Source organism: Phocoena sinus, chromosome 6 (assembly GCF_008692025.1).
Source record: "Phocoena sinus isolate mPhoSin1 chromosome 6, mPhoSin1.pri, whole genome shotgun sequence".
NCBI lineage: Eukaryota > Metazoa > Chordata > Mammalia > Artiodactyla > Phocoenidae > Phocoena > Phocoena sinus.
The window spans coordinates 28290157-28309483 of NC_045768.1; the positions used below are offsets into that span (position 1 = coordinate 28290157).

Below are 19327 nucleotides of genomic sequence, written 5' to 3' on the forward strand. Positions count from 1 at the left end.
CTAATATTTCTCCTTTATTAAGTTTTCAAGCTACACTACTCCCTTATGTGTGAAAATTTACAACTTGTTGCTCATAGAAGGTCAAGAATAGTGGAACAAAGTGAATGCCGTTAGGCCACTCTTAGACTTCCTTTAATACTTTCATTTTGGCAGTAGACCCTTTTGACCTCAGTAGAATCAGTTTTGCATCTGAATTATCGAGTTTTGTTTTTTTTTTTTCTTGAAAATAATCATCTTTAACCCTGAATAAAATATATGTGGTGAAGAGATTTTTTTTCCCTGGGCTATGCTTCAAATATTTGTGTGTGTATGTGTCCCTGATTGAGTCCTCAGCTGCACTGTCTGTCTTTTTCAGGATGACCACATCAGTGGACGTCCTTGTGTCCATCTGTGTCATCTTTGCGATGTCCTTCGTCCCAGCCAGCTTTGTCGTGTTCCTGATCCAGGAGCGGGTCAGCAAAGCAAAGCACCTGCAGTTCATCAGTGGAGTGAAGCCTGTCATCTACTGGCTCTCCAATTTTGTCTGGGACATGGTAAGAATGCCGGTCTGCTGCTGCTATATAAACCTCCATGAGGGCTCTGGATTGGATGGATGAAAGAGCTCCTGGCCATCAGCAGGAGATGTTCTAGCTAGTCCAAAGATGAACAAAAGAGGAAAAGGCAGGCACAGTTGTACACTTTCATGTGACCAAACACAGCCTTAAGCCCAGGGCTGATCTCACACCAGAGGAAATCTGTCCACATGGACTGCAATTCATACCACCACCACCTCATTCCCTAAGTGACAACTTTTCAAAGAAACTGAGGTGGAAGACTCTTAGTCAAAACTCAAAGCCAGTGCCTCTAACTTGTCTGATAGAGCTTTAACCTCCAGAGTCAGGGTGTGCTTTGTCTTACTAGGAACTCAGTCTGTCATTTGAAAACTTTACATGTTTTACTGGAAGCTTATCCATCCATTGCAAATCTGTTTTCATGCCAGCTGTAATATATTGCTTCTATTTGGACCAATATGGAGGACTTCAAAGAACTCTGAAGTTCTAATTTTTATAAAGTAGAGTTGAAATGTATCTCCCTGTGAGGTCCATTAATTTGTAGGCCACACAGATGAAACTTAATTCTTCTCCCACTGGACAGCCCCTCAGATATTTGAAGACACCTGTCATTTATCCTAAGTCTTCCCCAGATAAGATGATATATGAGAACATACTTTGTAATCTCTAAATCCCTGTACAAATGTAAGTAATGATGATGATGTCTGTGTTGATTATAGCAAGCCTCTCAGACTTGTCATTGTTCTGACCTGATTGCCTCTTTGTGGCCACGCTCCATATTGTTAATGAGCCATTTGAAAAGCAAAGCCCAGAATTAACATTATATTCAGGCTGTGGTCTGAATGTTTATGAGTCTAGAGGGAGCTGATCTTTATCCCATATTCCTATTACTCAGCCCAAGGGTATTTCATCTTGGAAGCAACACTGTCTTGTTGGCAACTTGGCAGTGAACTGTTTCACAGGTATTTTTTATGGGGTCTCTTTCACTGTATACTAATGCAATTGACTTTTTTGAACCTTTATATTTATATATGAATCTAAAACTTGATATATATATATATCAAACTTTATATATAGCTTTGTATATAAATATAAAGGTTGTTAAAAACGTATATAAAATTTTATATTAATCCCTGTTAAACTGAATTTTATGTAGTGTCCATTTGTTTTCGTTTTATCTTGATCCAGTAATTGCTTTATTGAGTGAGCACATACATACTGACTGCTCACTACGTGTCTGACTCTGCCAGGCATTGCAGATTCAGAGATGAAAAGATCAAGTCCCTGACTCAGGAATACCCCTTATCTTCCTGTGTATTATCTGTTCCTCACTGCTTTAGAACCTCCGAAATTTGCTATAAGCATGTCTTCATCTAGGTTGTTTGAAAAGCACATTTGTGTAGGATGGGACTGAGATGGAGAGCCCTGTGGTCTGAAGCTACAAATACTTCTAACAGCTGACAAGCCCACTACCACCTCCCTGCCTCTGCTCTGCTCTGCCAGCTATGAATTCCCGTAACTCTCCTGTGGTCAAGTCTTTATTTCTGCATTTTAATGCTTGAGACACTGTCAGGACAGACTTTAAAATTAGTCTCAGTGTGATGAAACAGTTCTGACATTCATGTTATGAGTGCTTACCTCATAAATAGATCACAAGTGAGCTTGAACTTGGGCAGACTATAATACAGCATTAATGATGAAACAGACACAGTCGTCTTTGGGAAGAATAACGGCAGCTTACTTGCTACCTGGGAAATTGAAATTACTCTGACTGGGAACCCATCGTTCAGTAAGTTTACTGAGCGTGGCACCTTGGCTTATCTGTTGGAAAGACAGAAAGGACGTGTAGTTTATAAAATCAGCCGGGGGTAAAATGCTTGTCAACACGTATCGTCCAGTATTTTGATTAATAGTTCTTGTGGCTTCATTAATTCAAAGTTCTTCTTCAATACGTTTATCTGCCCTTTCTTGTCTGATGATGATGAAGACTTGAGACGTGTTGTATCTTTGACTTAGGGGTGACCTTGATTTCCTCGTTTCACTTTTAGTGCAACTATGTGGTCCCTGCCACGCTGGTCATCATCATCTTCATCTGCTTCCAGCAGAAGTCCTATGTGTCCTCCACCAACCTGCCTGTGCTAGCCCTTCTACTGTTGCTGTATGGGTAAGGCACCTCTGGATGGGGCATATGGTATCAGATGTCAGGGAGAAGGCAGGGGACACCCAGTGGACATGTGTTTTTGTGCCTCACCAGGTGGTCCATCACACCTCTCATGTACCCAGCCTCCTTCGTGTTCAAGATCCCCAGCACAGCCTACGTGGTCCTCACCAGCGTGAACCTCTTCATCGGCATCAATGGCAGCGTGGCCACTTTTGTGCTGGAGCTCTTCACCAACAATGTGAGTTCTGCAGAAAGAGATGCTGGGATGAGCATAGTGTTTAGTCATGATCTTATTCTGCCTGCCTGCGGTGTTGGCACCATGGACCACTCTGTCCTTTTGCAGAGTCTGTCTGTCTTTCCAGGGTTTGCATACCATCTCTCGCTTACCCTTTTCCTTATATGCCTCTGATCACATTTTTCTGTTTCCTTTGACAAGTTCTTGTATACTCCTTTCTGTTTAAATGTTGCTTTCCCCAGTATTCAGTTCTCTGGCATCTTGTTTCCCACTTCAGATGCCCTCTCTGGGTGATGGCATTCATGCTGGAAGATTTCACCACCACCGCTCAGTGCCTCGTGTTGTTCTCTCTCACATCCATGCGTACCTTTAGCCCCAACTCTCCTTTTGAACTCTATTCTCATGTTCTCTCTTGCCCAGTGGATGGCTCCATTTAGATTAACTGAAGGACACCCCAGACTGGCCATGTCCTAAATCATCTTCCCCTCAGAACCCAGTATTACTCTTGCCATTCCTGTCATGCTGGATGGCATTACCATCCACCCAGTCACCCCAGCTGGGGCAATATTAGAGCCATTTTATATGCTTTGCTTTTGCTTATTTCCCACATTCAGTTGGTTACCTTGCCAGTTCCTCCCATTACAGATCTCTTAAACAAGGTTCCTTGTCCATTCTTGTTGTCATTGCCTTCATCCAGACATCTTAACTTAGCCCACAAAGCCTTTCAGAGGTGTACACTTCCTTGACAGTTCCCACCACACTCTCTCCCAAGACATGGTAAGCTTTGGCTGAGTGGTCCCTTCAACCCTCCATACTCCTGTAGGCCTGGTTCAAGATCCCCAGCACAGCCGACATGGTCTTTATTCGCGTGAACCTCTTCATGGGCGTCCATGGCAGTGTGGCACTTTGGCGCTGGAGCTCTTCACCAACAATGTGAGATACTACCCGATTCTGTGACTCCTCTGTCACAGAATCGGGTAGTATCTCACTAACCCTTCATGACTGAGTTTGAATGTGAAGCTTTCCTTACCTACCTTATGGGAGGTGCTCTCTCTTCCTTGTGCTCCCAAAGCCCACACAGTTCATGCCTCTAGTACAACACATCCAAGTATGTAGTAATTTCCTGTTTCCATGTTTCTTTTCCTTGGAGTAGAGACTAGACTGTTTCTTATTAATCTCTGCGTCTCCTGTGCCCTGCCACAGTGCATCCAGCACATAGCAACTTACTCAGTTGTTGGGTATTTGGCCACTGCTGGATTGATGTATTCGAGAAGAATTTTTTAAACTCCAACAAAACCCTGAAACTGAAGTATTGACCCAGACATGAGCAATTTGCTTTCAAAATGCTAAGCAAATATTTTATGATGGATTAGCTTCTGATTAAATATAATCATGTTTCTAAACTTTGCTTATATTTCTCCCATACTCATAGCATTATTTCAGATTTTCTAAAGAGCAAAATTTTATTACATTATATATCATCCTCTATGGCTACTGCTATTTATTGGTATCTGAATTCAAAGATTCAGTTTGACCTCAGGGAATCAAATTTCTTTTTCACTTCCATATTTTAGACTTTGGTAAATTTTTAGCCTGAATCACGAAAGACAGTCTCTCTCTGTCTTATTTTTTTAGAAGCTGAATAACATCAATGATATCCTGAAGTCGGTGTTCTTGATCTTCCCACATTTTTGCCTGGGACGGGGGCTCATTGACATGGTGAAAAACCAGGCAATGGCTGATGCCTTGGAAAGGTTTGGTGAGTGACAGTAGTGGCTGTAGGATGTTTTAATAGAGATGGCAGTCTGCATGGGCCTTGGTACTTTGGCCTTTGTTTTGGAAAGAGGGTGGTGACTGGGCACAGGACTTCACTGATAGGGCTCATGTCAGTACAGCTGGTTGTGGCATGGGTCATGTGACACAACCATTTGTCTGAAAGATGAGACAGTAATTTTGGAGGTGAGGAAAATATTGGCTTAAGCTTGGACCCAGTGCCTGATACCACTGGTGGGGTTTGCCAGAGTCATTGGAAAAGTCAGACCACAGCTTTGAGAATTAGATACAGGCCAGAGAATGAGAAGGAAAGATGCAAACTTTGGCTCTGTTGGGAAAATCATGGACCTGCAGATGGGGTCATATATTACCTTTTACACAGTCTATAAAAAGGTAATTTACTGCAGCTCTTTCTACATTTAGAGTCTTTAAATTTATTTCTCCTGTGGCCTATTCTTTATTGACTGGCTCATATAGTTAGATGGGCCATGTTATTTAATGGGCATAGAAGAGGGACTTGTTTTAAACTTGGAGGTACAAGGAGATATATAAGGATTTTAAGGGATATTTACATAAAACCAGATGAGTTGAGTCACTAGGTTACATTATATGCTATTGAAAGGGGCATCTTTTAAACGTGCTTTCTAATCTTTCTTAGTGAAGCTTATAATTTGTTAAAATACTGACCCTAAAAATTACCCTGGATTGTTTGCCTTTTTACAAAGGATTTTTGGCATGTCTCATTAAAATGGAAACATTAGGGACTTCCCTGGTGGTGCAGTGGTTAAGAATCTGCCTGCCAGTGCAGGGGACACAGGTTCGATCCCTGGTCCAGGAAGATCCCACATGCTGTGGGGCAACTAAGCCTGGGCACCACAACTACTGAGCCTGCGCTCCAGAGCCCATGAGCCACAACTACTGAGCCTGCGTGCTGCAACTACTGAAGTCCACGCGCCTAGAGCACATGCTCCGCAACGAGAAGCCACCGCAATGAGAAGCCCGTGCACTGCAACAAAGAGTAGCCCCCGCTCGCCTCAACTAGAGATAGCCTGTGCACAGCAATGAAGACCCAACGCAGCCAAAAATAATAATAATAAATAAATCTTAAAAAAAAAATGGAAACATTAGATTTCTTAGATGAAGTTACAGTTCAAATACATGTTATCTCTGAAATTCTGATTGATACTGTTTCACAGTATGTTTCCCCAAAACCTTACCCTAAATCAGATTTGGAAAGTGGTGACTCCCTTATTTTTTCCTCCTGGCCACAGGCCATAAACATTGGTATTTCTAGGAATGTAGGCCTGAATTTGAGGAAGGGCCATGGTCTCTGGTGCCTCCATTCTGACTGGATCTCTGCATTGTGTCTACCAGGGGAGAATCGCTTTGTCTCGCCGCTGTCTTGGGACTTGGTGGGACGAAACCTCTTCGCCATGGCTGTGGAAGGGGTGGTGTTCTTCCTCATCACTGTGTTGATCCAGTACCGATTCTTCATCAGGCCCAGGTGAGCTTTCTCTCAGAACTCACAGAGCACCTGGTTGATGGTCACGGAGGAGGAACACAGGGAAACACTCGCCAGTGGTGGTTGGATTGACTTGAACTCAAAACAGATAATCAAACTGATTTTCCTAATGTGGGCATCTCCCGGCCCCCAACACTGCCGACAACTCTGGAGTATGGATTTTACAGGACTGCTTTAGAAACTGGGTCTTTGACTTAGAAAATAACTTGAAAAGTTGATTTGGTTTTTTTCTTAATTTTTTCCCCCTAAGACCTGTAAAGGCAAAGCTTCTTCCTCTGAATGATGAGGATGAAGATGTGAGGAGGGAGAGACAGAGAATTCTTGATGGTGGAGGACAGAATGACATCTTGGAAGTCAAGGAGCTGACTAAGGTGAGGCAATGAGGACAGGCTATAACAACTTGTCTTCAATTTTTTCAGCTTTATATGTTGGAAACTAGCATTTTGCTGACTCCATAAAAAGAGCATGCTTCCTAAAATGTGCATCTGTACCAAGTTTCTGTCAATTTAATTTTATTTAAAATACACCATGGGGACTTCTTAATTAAAGAAATCCTACTGAAAATAATTATACTTTGAATTCTCATTCTTGAGTATATTTGTTTTTCACACATTTATGCATTAGTTATTAAAACATCTAATGTTGTGTATCGAGGCAAAGCTGAAGTTGATAGAATAATGATTGATTTTGAGTTTCATGGTCCAAAAAGCTGGTAAATTTCCATTGCTTAAGAAGAGGGTCTGTTTCAGCCCTTTCTAGGTGCCAGAATCCCAACAAATTCACTTTTCTGTAATCTGTTCAATATTTGCAATGTTTTGATAACGAATTATTACCCTGTAAAATTTAGTTTTTAAAATATCTACAATGTCTTTACATATTAAATGAAAATTATATAAATATTAATGACCAATATATTTTTTAAAAGTCTGACGTTAGATTAAAAAATAAAAAGAAATTCACTTGTATTTTGAGCTTCAGGGTCATTCAGAAGCCAGTTGCCACAGAGACAGACCAAGGCTTTAGCACATCACATGTGCGACTTAGTCTTATCGACGAGTCTTATTTTGTGGTGTGTTTAGGTCATAATTCTCTCTTCCACAGTTGCCTGGGACAGCTGTGAGTCACTGCAGCTCATGAATTTTTGCATTTTGTTTGTTGCAGGTATATAGAAGGAAGAGGAAACCTGCCGTTGACAGGATTTGCATTGGCATTCCTCCTGGTGAGGTAAAGACACTTTGTCTACTTTGTGTTTGCCCCTATTAATTCAGACTGTCTCTACTGCAATCAAACAATAATGTCTGTAAGGGGTTAAAAGTGGTTTTAAAAGGCTTCTCCATTTATATCTGTGTGGAGCAATCAGTCATTGAAAGGATGGAGGCCCCATATATCAGCAATTTTGGATAATCTCAGACAATGTAAGAAAAGTATGCACATCCAAAATGTGATTTTGTGATCCATTCCAGGTGATAATGAAATTCAAATAGATTTTAAAAGATAGATTTTCTCCTTTCTCGTTTATGTGTGTATTCTTGTATGCCCTTTAGCCAGATTAGATGGTGAAATTTGACTTGTTGGCTTTCATTACTGTTTTTCACACATTAACTTTGGTCTTAACCTGACGACTCAAATGATATTTACAAATACACCCACACTTTCATTATAAAACATATGTTTAAATATCTATATGATTTCTTAAAACCAAGAAAATAGTTGACTCTTCATTAAGAATGATGTTTTAGGATCATGTTACATGAAAATGAAGCTGAGGTGACTATTTTATAAGGGTCATTTATATTCAGATTTTTAGTAGTTTACTTATACAACTTACCCAAACTTTTTCAGTGCTTTGGACTTCTAGGTGTCAATGGGGCTGGGAAATCATCAACTTTCAAGATGTTAACGGGAGATACCAGTGTTACCAGAGGAGATGCTTTTCTTAACAAAAACAGGTGAGAAAAGAAGTCTGTGTTTTGCCACGGACTTTTTTAAAACTTTATTTAAATGAATATGTTGTTATTTTTCTGATTATAGCAGTACTCTGTAGTTTCTAAAAATGTTGAAATATAGTAAAACTGTAAAGAAGAAAATACAAGTCATCCATAATCCCAGTACCTAGAGATAACTACTATTTACATTTCATTTTAGTCTCACTCTTTTTTTTTAGCAGCTTTATTCAGGGATGATTTACATGCCGTACAATTTACTTGTTTTAAGAGTACAACAAATGACTTTTAGGCAATTTACAGAATTGTGCAACCATTATCACAATACAATTTTAGAACATTCCCATCACCCCAAATCTCTCTACTTTATATACACATATAAATATATTATAAAATTGACATCATACTACATCTAGATTTTTAAATTAGTTCTTTTGTTGTTAATGACTGTATTATTGTATACGATACAATATATACTGGTTACGTATTCTAAGATGTAAAAATTTTGCTGTATAAAATGCATCTATGTACACGTACCTATAGTTTATTTCACCAATTCCTTATTGTTAGACACTTGTTTCTGTTTTTCATTAAATGTGTCCTTGTATTCATCTTGATTGTTTCCTCAGGGAAAATTCCTACAAGATAAAAGGTTATCTATATACTTGCCAAGTTGCCCTCGCTAAAGGGTGTGCCAACTGTTGGTGTCACCGTGGGCTATTATCCGAGAGTGCACAGATCACTAAGCAGTCTGATCGTAAGGGGTACAGTACACTTTAGAGTCCTGTTAGGCAATGTTACACTCGAGCACTCGAAATATATGGGACTTCTCTGGGCTTTTTATATTGGAGAGACCGTACAAGGCAGTGGCTTTTAAACTCTTTGATCATGACCCACAATACCAAAATCAATACATTTTACCTCTCAACCGAGTGAATACACAAAAACACACAAACAGGCATATAGCTTAAATAAAAGTTTTGTAAAACATTACCTACTCTTCCTGCTTGCAGCGCACTCTGATATTTCTTATTCTACTATCTACCACACCATTTAAAAAATACTGGCTGTGACCCGCTAAATTTATTTCACAACGTACTAATGGGTGGTGATTCACAATTTGGACAAGGGGCTGCTAGCCAATAAAATTGAAAAGAGCAAGGAACTTAATGTACTCATGGCTGTCTGCATCTTACACGTTTTTTCAGTAGCAGTGTAAAGGAGGTTTAAGAGAACAGAATTTCTAGAATAGTTGGCCTAAGGCTACACACCTGCTTTCCCCATCTTGTTCCTAGTACCAGGCTCCTGGGGCACACAGCAATGGCAGCAATAACTGGCCCAAACTAAGGTTCATCACAGTGCCTGGTTCTGAGAGGTGGTGTGGGCAGTGTAGCTGTGAGGTCCAGGCACAGGGTCTGTGAGCGCCTCAATCATAGTTCTGGAAAAGGCTGGATCTGGGAGTACCAATTTATATGCAGAGAGGAATGAATACTGCTGATGGGCCAAACTCGTGGTTGTCCAGAGGTGGCTAAAGTGCAGCTATCAGCCTGGATGTGACACTGAGCTTTCTCCTACATTAGGGATCCCTAACCCGAGAATGGCTTCATAGGGCCTAAAAACTGCCCCCACCAATATATGTCAAATTGTGTCTGTAGGTATATTTTTTGTTGTTATCAGATTCTCAGAGGGTCTGCGATCAAAAAAACCTTCAAAACCAGGAGGATTCCTGGGTTGAGTATTTAGTGGGACCAAGGGGTCTGGATCATGTTATGTGCGAGTCAATGTATGGGCAGCAAAAAGCAGAGGAAGTCACAGCGAGTTGCTGAGCCTCCTCTGATGTGAATGGAGCAACAGAGCCCGTGGTGCATATGACTGGGCCACAGAATCAAGTCAGGGATGGACACTTAGTGTTAAAGTCCCGGGATAGTGTGACTCAGGCTGTTGATAAAGATGGTGCCACAGCTGGGATGGACTTGGGAATTCTGAAATGGGACTGAGCCTGCAGACTGAGGTGCTGGGGGAGCCAGGTGTAAGGACTGGGCAGGGTGTAGGCCAGAACCCTGACTTCCAGGAGGGGCTGGCATCCTGGGGGCAGAAAGGCTTTTCCTTCAAGCTATAGCAGGTGTGCTCGCTGGTGTGTTGGTCATGCGCAAGCACTCTTCTTAGGAATATTAGGCAAGCTGATCTGATCAGAGTATCTAAATGCTTAAAAACCTGACCAGTTTGGTTTTCCTTTGCAGTATCTTATCAAACATCCACGAAGTACATCAGAACATGGGCTATTGCCCTCAGTTCGATGCCATCACAGAGCTGCTGACTGGAAGAGAGCACGTGGAGTTCTTTGCGCTCTTGAGAGGCGTCCCAGAGAGAGAAGTCGGCAAGGTACCGTGGGCACCGGAAAGCCAGCCTGTCTCCCTTGGCGTCCTAACAGTGTACCTTACGGCTGTGACCTTCACACATGACCATCGGCTTCAGGCTGTTCTTCCTTGTGGATGCAGCAATGTGAAGTGTTGGCTCTTCGCAGCTCCTTTCAGGGTGGGAAGCCGTGGTGGCGGTGGGACAGGGATAGGTGAACTGCCTCACACCGGCGGACAGAGAGGGAGTGCTGCTCCCACCCACGCGAGTCCCTGCCCCCCTGCTGCTGGTTCCTCCACACTTGCCAGGTCGTGATTGTATAGAACCTGGTCCTACTCAGTGAAAGAGTTTTCATACGCAAGTGTAAGAAAGCATGATAAAATTCCCAAACCCAACAAAGGTCAAGACGCTTTTTATCACCCTTAGGTTGGTGAGTGGGCAATTCGGAAACTGGGCCTCGTGAAGTATGGAGAAAAGTATGCTGGGGACTATAGCGGAGGCAACAAGCGCAAGCTCTCGACGGCCATGGCATTGATTGGCGGGCCTCCTGTGGTGTTTCTGGTGAGTGTGACTGTGAATGGGAAACTTTGTCCTGGCCTGAAAGGAAGACACCTCTTTTCTAAAGTCCTCGATGTCCAGGCCGTGCATGGCTGGCTTGGCAATGGCAAGCCCCCCTCCCCCGATGAGGAACAGCAGGGCAGCCTCAGAGAACCAGAGGGAAGCTCCCTCTCCCCTCTCCTTGACACACATTGGGGTGGCTCTGACATGCCCTCAGATGCTCCAAAGGAGGAGATACTCCAGGGACCTTGTTTCTCTAGCATGGAGAACCCCAACAGGTGCAGCTGAGGCTGGTGTGTGATTTGACCTTTCTCTGGACCATACTATATGCCATCTATGTGTTCATCCCCTGAAGACTGAGAGTGTGGATACAGCTTGAGGATCCCCAAGGTAGCACCTGGGTCATAGTTCCTTACATACAGATAAATGGAAAACAGAAGGTCAGACTGACAGTGGCCCTTGACCCTTTTTCTTCTGTAGAGGAGAAGAGCACTGAAGTTATTACAGGAAGAAGCCTTGGGCTGAGGCTTTAAAGTTATCCAGACTATTTGGATTTGGAATTTGTTTCTCTAAAACTAGCAAGTACAGTATAACAGGCTAAGCCAGAGTGAACTAGAATTTAAAAACAAGAAAAGGAATTTTACCCAAACCTTAAACTGACTTCAGTATCAGACAAAAATAATTTTTAGTATATACTTGTCAGTCATGAAAAGATGGTTGAAACTAAAAGACTTTTCCCCTTCCCTTTCTGTTTATTTGGAGAAATTTCATTTCATAAAAAATTAGAAAAAAAAAATTAGAGTTTTCTACTTCAGTGATGCATGTAAAAGTGAACTGGTTGCAAACAGTATGAAATATTCTTGTATGTAAGGTCTGGTTCTTTAGTCCATCAGGAAATAAATAGAATGGTAAGTTAAAACTTAGGCTATTTCAGAGATGCTTCTGAATTTAAAACCAAACCTATCTTTGATTTTTTTTTTTCCCAGCACATAATAGGGTTTATTTTATTCTAATTACAGGATGAACCGACCACAGGCATGGACCCCAAAGCCCGGAGATTCTTGTGGAATTGTGCCTTAAGTATCATCAAGGAAGGGAGATCAGTAGTGCTTACATCTCATAGGTCTGTAGTGAAGACTTAGCTTGGCTTTTTTGTTGCGTAACTTTTAAGTTTTCCAAGTACTGTATATGATCATTGTATAAAAAATAGAAAACACAGAAAGGCAAATGGAAAAAAAAATTATGATCACCTGACATTGCATCACTAGGAGACAGCTATTACTGTCATCAGGCCATATATCTTTGCAGAGTTTCCCTATGCAAATCTATACACAGTGTATATGTTTTTTTTTTTTTTTACTGATGGATTTTTTTTTTTTTTTTTTTTTTTTTTTACTGATGGATTTTTTTTTTTTTTTTAACATCTTTATTGGGGTATAATTGCTTTACAATGGTGTGTTAGTTTCTGATTTATAACAAAGTGAATCAGCTATACATATACATGTGCTCCCATGTGTCTTCCCTCTTGCGTCTCCCTCCCTCCCACTCTCCCCCTCCCACCCCTCCAGGCTGTCCCAAAGCCCCGAGCTTATATCCCTGTGCCTTGCGGCTGCTTCCCCCTAGCTATCTACCTTACTACGTTTGTTAGTGTGTATATGTCCATGACTCTCTCTCGCCCTGTCAAAACTCACCCTTCCCCCTCCCCATATCCTCAAGTCCGTTCTCCAGTAGGTCTGCGCCTCTATTCCTGTCTTATCCCTAGGTTCTTCATGACATTTTTTCCCCTTAAATTCCATATATATGTGTTAGCATACGGTATTTGTCTTTGTCTTTCTGACTTACTTCACTCTGTATGACAGACTCTAGGTCTATCCATCTCATTACAAATATCTCAATTTCATTTCTTTTTAAGGCTAATATTCCATTGTGTATATGTGCCACATCTTCTTTATCCATTCGTCCGATGATGGGCGCTTAGGTTCTTTCCATCTCCGGGCTATTGTAAATAGAGCTGCAATGAACATTTTGGTACATGACTCTTTTTGAATTTTGGTTTTCTCAGGGTATATGCCCAGTAGTGGGATTGCTGGGTCATATGGTAATTCTATTTGTAGTTTTTTAAGGAACCTCCATACTGTTCTCCATAGTGGCTGAACCAATTCACACTCCCACCAGCAGTGCAAGAGTGTCCCCTTTTCTCCACACCCTCTCCAGCATTTATTGTTTCTTGTATATGTTTTTTACAAACAAAAATGCAAGCTTTAGCATATATACTAAGTCCTTTTTCCCTTAACAATACTGAGAACATTATTCCAAGTCAGTTAATTTAGATGTGTCATCATTTCTTATAGCTATTAGTGAATAGTATTCCATTAGGATATACCCTAATTTATTTAACCATTCCTCTTTTGTGTAGACACTTGGATCATTTCCAACTTTCTTCACGATTATAAACGGCATGGCAGTGAACAGCGTTTTCCCTCCATCTTCATGTATTTGTAACAGGATGCAATTACGCCCTAGGAAGCTGGGGATCTGTTTCTTTGAAATGCCAAATGACATGGTGATGTTCTGATGGTTATAGGAGCATCTCTCTAAAACTAAGCCTCATTCTGTTTTCCCACAGCATGGAAGAATGCGAAGCTCTTTGCACTAGGATGGCAATTATGGTCAATGGGCGGTTCAGGTGTCTTGGCAGTGTCCAACATCTGAAAAATAGGTAACAAAGATAGTTTCTTTGGGATCCCACATACTGAGAAATCGTGTATTTATTCTTCTGTGAGTGTACACATGGTGGCTCTAAAATAAAGGGAAATAAACTGAACGAGATGGTATAGTGGAAAGAATGAGGACTTTGAAGTCAAACAGAGCTGCATGCAAATTCTGTCTTTACCTTTTATGGGTTGTATGCACTTCAGCAAGTTATTTAACCTCTCTGAGAGGCAGTGTTCTAGGAATATCTACTTTCTAGCTTTGTTATAGAGATGTAATGGGAAGATTTATATGTGCCAGTAAGGTTAGCGCATAGGCTTCAGAGTCAAGCACAAGTTGGGTCCACACCCTGGCCCTACCATTTCTGATCTACGTACCATGAGCAAGTGACTAACACTCTCAGTTTCGATTTCTCTGTAATATCTGACAGACCTCACGGGTCTAGGTGAGGATTAAATGAAGTCACGTCTAAAGCCCTCGGCGAGGCAGCTCACATAGAATAGGTATTCAGTACGTGACCACTGGTTCCTGCTCTCTGAAACTTATTTCTGGGTCTGGCAGGGACCTCTCTCTTTCATGGCCCAAGTGGGGTTCTCAGAGTTAAATATTCTTTGGAGAAGTTTCCCGAGGGTCTTCCATTTGGACTTTCTTTTTCCTGCTTTCAGGTTTGGAGATGGTTATACAATAGTCGTACGAATAGCAGGGTCCAACCCTGACCTGAAGCCTGTCCAGGAGTTCTTTGAACTCGCCTTCCCGGGAAGCGTGCTGAAGGAGAAGCACCGGAACATGCTGCAGTACCAGCTTCCCTCTTCACTGTCTTCCCTGGCCAGGATTTTCAGCATCCTTTCCCAGAGCAAAAAGCGACTCCACATAGAAGACTACTCTGTCTCTCAGACAACACTTGACCAAGTAAGCTTAGAGTGTCAAAAACAGGTTTCCTTTTCAGAGTGAGGCTTCCTGCCGCTTCTCCACCCACTGCCCATTGTGGGCCCTATAGCACAGTATAGATGAGCTGAGCATGAACTCCTGATCTACTACTACTAGTTATGCTTTTTACCTAACCTCCCTGAATCTGCAAAGGGAGATGATACTACCAACTTCATAGGGCTCATGTGAGAATAAATTGTCATAATAATCATAAAAACTGCAGTTTTTTATTGAGTATCTGCCATGGGCAGGTATTATGCCAGGTGCCTTATCCCATTTAAATTAGGTAACATCAGGTACCAAATAGATCCTGGCACTTAGTAGGTGTTCAGTAAATGTTAGTTTTCAACCCTCTTCCCTTTAATCAGGCCTGTATGAGTCAAAGTAAATAGATGATTGAGCAGTTGGTGATTTGGGGGGCAATAATAGAAGGTGAGTTTTTTAGGTTAATGCTTTGTCAAGTATTCCCCTCTCCCTCTCACACAAAATTTTCTAGTTAATCTATTTATTCAATCTCGTATTCTCTAATTTTCACGTGGGGAAAAATGCAACTAGAATCAAGAGAGCAAGTTAGAGCTATTTATAAAGTCCACCTTTATTTTGACAGGTATTTGTAAACTTTGCCAAGGACCAAAGTGATGATGACCACTTAAAGGACCTGTCATTACACAAAAACCAGACAGTAGTGGATGTTGCACTTCTCACATCTTTTCTGCAGGACGAGAAAGTGAAAGAAAGTTATGTATGAAGAATCCTGTTCATACAGGGTGGCTAGAAGAAAGGAGGAACTAGACCTTCCTTTGCACTATGTGAAGTGTTCCAGAGGGAAGAGCTGGAAGATTTTGTGGGAAGAGGTAAACTGGATACTGTACTGATACTATTCAATGCAATGCAATTCAATGCAATGAAAACAAAATTCCATTACAAGGGCAGTGCCTTTGTAGCCTATGTCTTGTATGGCTCTCGAGTGAGAAAGACTTGAATTTAGTTTATTACCTTATACTTATGTGAAACTCTAGTATGGAACCCAGTGGACATATGGGTTTGACATACTTTTTTGTTCCTTTGTATTCTAACTGGGGTTGCAACAATAATTCATCAAGTAATCATGGCCAGTGGTTGTTTATCAAAATCAAAAGGCATCCTCATTCATTAAGCCGTGCCAAGCCAGGAGACTGGTTTCCCGGTGACACAGCCAGTGTCGGCAGTGAGTGCGCCGGAATTACTAATGCCAAGTTGCTCAGAAAGCCCGAAGCACCATGGTGTGTCACGCACACTTTTGTGAAAGCTGCTCTGCTCAGAGTCTGTTGACATCATCAAATATCGGGTGACAAAATGGTTCCATGTGTGGGGAAAGTCCTGCTTTGATTCCCTCTTTGATGAGCTGCTCTGATGGTGGTGACGTGCAAATTGCAACATGCAAATTGCATGGTAACATGCAAGAGTGAGACTTGGTTTCGTTGTCGTCCTTGCCTGGAACCATGAGTCTCCGAGGCTATCTTTCTGGGACTCTTTAAGTATACTTAGATCCTGGTTAAGAAGCAAAGAATCAGCAACCGCATTGTTGGGGCCTCAGGCTGTGGAAGCCAGGGCACGGGATGAGGAGGATGATGCGTTCAAACCAAGGGAGGCCTGTGTCCATTTGTCCTGATCGTCTGCTAACACGGTACAGTGCATCTCAAGATCTTGTTGCTTGATACAAGCATAGTATTATTTCTGGCTTTTTGGATTAATCTAGAATATGAAAAGATGGAGTTGTATTTTGAGAAAAATCTTTGTACTTTTAATGTTACTTGGAATTGTAAGTTCTGTCAGTGACTTCTGAAACCTTAGAATGGCCTCTTTGTAGAACCCTGTGGCACAGAGGAGTATGGCCACACTGCCGCACTAGCTTTATTTTTTCATGTAAGTTTGCGAATGGATCATCTAATGCCTAGTGACTAGAAAACAGTGTGATGGCCAAGATCTCATGACAACATTGTATTTAAGTTTCTTTAAGATCGTTTAGAATACTTTTAGTATCAGTGCATTAATCAAGTATTTTTTGAGTGTATGTTATAACTGAGTATGGATGGACGCGGTGAGGAGATATTAAGTCTCAGTAGATTTCCTGTGCCATGTTTGTCAGCTAACTGGTTTACAAATACAGGTTTTGTTGTGGTTGTGGGAACCCACTGAAAGAATATTGGGCAGCCCACTTTTTGAAAATAGCAACAATGCAAAAGCCAAGAAAGTTTAAATGTCATAAGGATCACAAGACTATATAACGAATACTTTCACAGAGAAGACGGCTGGCTTCAAAGCTTCTTGAATAACATAAAACTGTGCTTATGGCATTTAGTACCTTCGAATAATTGACTTTGAAAATCTCAGATACCCCATTCTGACAATCTCAAATTTGTCATCTCTTCAATCACTAACCTATCATGAAAAAACCAAAAACACAAAAAACAGCAAATGCCCCCACGTGAAGATTATCTCAGACTTTTCTAACCCAGTTTAATTTTTTTAGTCAGTAAATACTTGTTAAAAATAATATTGCACTAATGTTTAATGTCATCTGTCTTTTTTTTTTTTTTTTTGCGGTATGCGGGCCTCTCACTGTTGTGGCTTCTCCAGTTGCGGAGCACAGGCTCCAGACGTGCGGGCTCAGCGGCCATGGCTCACGGGCCCAGCCGCTCCGCGGCATGTGGGATCTTCCCGGACCGGGGCACAAACCCGTGTCCCCTGCATCGGCAGGTGGACTCTCAACCACTGCGCCACCAGAGAAGCCCTAATGTCATCTGTCTTGAGGCAACAAAATTATGAGAGAAATACCGTTTGGTAAAGTCATCTTTCAATATCATTACTAATGTCTTCTTTAAAAAACATTCAGATATTAACTCTAAAGGTGCAAGATTTCAGATCTTTCCAAATCTGTATTTTCTCTTTTAAAATTTACTCTATGTTATCATGCAACTTGTTGCTTGGAAAAAGAAAATGACCTTTAGGGGACTTCCCTGGTGGTCCAGTGGTTAAGACTTTACCTTCTAATGCAGGGGGTGCAGGTTCGATCCCTGGTTGGGGAGCCAAGATCCCACATGCCTCACGGCCAAAAAACCAAAACATAAAACAGAAGCAGTATTGTAACAAATTCAATAAAGACTTTAAAAATGGCCCACATCAAAAAGTTTAAAAAAAAAAAAAAGGAAATGAATGCCGATATTTTCTAAAATGCTAAGCAAGCAATGGAGGCATTTTTCCAATAACTATTGGCACGAGCTCATATTTTATGCTATCTTTAATGATATAAAATGTATAGAATAATTGTTTCTCCTTGTTCAATACTTTTCAAAAGCAAGCTTCTGTTTTCCCATTTCACTAGAATCATGTTCTAATTCTGTATTATATTAAAACCATGAGTAGCTCCTTTATTTGATTACTTCAAGGCCATGTTTTAAAATATCAAAAGACACTGTGAACTACTTTTTAAAAAATGCAACATTTCAATATAGATTTAAAGGTTCTCTTAAGCTAGAAAAAGTCTACAGCTACCCATCTACTTCCATTAGTATTGTTACCTTTTAGACTATCCAAACAGCAGTCTTTTAAATTTTTCTGTGTAAGCCTAATTATAGTAGAAATTTTTACAACTCTCTGCTCAGTCAGGTAAAATTTCTATATAATCCCTGTGGAAATGTAACCATGTGAGTTTCAGAAATTTTCACAAGTGTTTAAAGATTTCGGCTTTTGCTTCTTTTGGACACCTTAAACCTTATTAACTGTGAATATGAAAAATACAAAAGAAAACAATAACAAAGCCCTCTATAGGTAAACGCCCAGCATAGGTCATTGTTAAAAAACAAATAACCAAACCTCAAACTACTGTATTTCAATATCTGTACTGAAGGCATACTCATTGTGACTATTAAATGTTGCACAGCATTCACTGTATACTAATCATTGACTAAAGGGATGTGTCTGTTTTCTTCTCGTGGTTGTATATATCAGGTAAACATTTTTTCCAAAGAGCCATGTGTCATATTATCTTGAACCACTTTGACGCTGAGATCTTAATTTCTACCCTTGTTACTATTTACTAGTAATAATATAGTGCTATAGTCATATTGTTCTTATTCTCTTCAGAATTGTTGCATCCCTTTTTATAGAATGTTTAACCTTCCATGAGGTTTAAGTATTCTGTTCTCCCGTCTTATACCCTACGATGAAGCTATGTTTCTGTGCTTTTTCTTTATCATTGGCCCTTCATTCCAAGCACTTTATGCTGTCTGTAATGGGATCTATTTTTGCACTGGAATATCTGAGAATTGCAAAACTAGACAAAAGTTTCACAATAGATTTCTAAGTTAAATCATTTTCATTAAAAGAAAAAAAAGAAAAAAATTTTGTATTGTCAATAACTTTATATGAAGTATTAAAAAGGCATATTTCTATGTTGTAATAAGTCACGAAATAAACCTGTGACGGTTCTGTTGTGTCTGTACTTATTTATTTTCGTGTATTCATAGCACCACCTACTGCTGGAGCCATTTAATAAAAACCTCATTACTTCATCTGGCACTGAGGAAGCTCAAAGGCAGCCTTCGGTGC

General features: G+C 40.8%; 1 protein-coding gene across 3 annotated transcripts in view; it reads left to right on the plus strand.

Annotated features, from left to right (window-relative positions):
- Window positions 1-19207, plus strand: part of ABCA1 (ATP binding cassette subfamily A member 1) — a 138251-nt gene extending 119044 nt beyond the window's left edge. For all 3 annotated transcript variants that reach the window (XM_032634674.1, XM_032634676.1, XM_032634675.1), the window contains exons 37-50: window positions 356-533; window positions 2600-2715; window positions 2806-2950; window positions 4583-4706; window positions 6095-6224; window positions 6493-6613; window positions 7404-7466; window positions 8085-8191; window positions 10426-10567; window positions 10967-11101; window positions 12118-12221; window positions 13725-13817; window positions 14476-14719; window positions 15345-19207. In XM_032634674.1, coding sequence (XP_032490565.1) covers window positions 356-533; window positions 2600-2715; window positions 2806-2950; window positions 4583-4706; window positions 6095-6224; window positions 6493-6613; window positions 7404-7466; window positions 8085-8191; window positions 10426-10567; window positions 10967-11101; window positions 12118-12221; window positions 13725-13817; window positions 14476-14719; window positions 15345-15485 — 1843 coding nt within the window. In that variant the 3' untranslated portion in view covers window positions 15486-19207. The remainder of the gene's footprint in view (window positions 1-355; window positions 534-2599; window positions 2716-2805; window positions 2951-4582; window positions 4707-6094; window positions 6225-6492; window positions 6614-7403; window positions 7467-8084; window positions 8192-10425; window positions 10568-10966; window positions 11102-12117; window positions 12222-13724; window positions 13818-14475; window positions 14720-15344) is intronic.
- The last annotated feature ends 120 nt before the right edge of the window (window positions 19208-19327 follow it).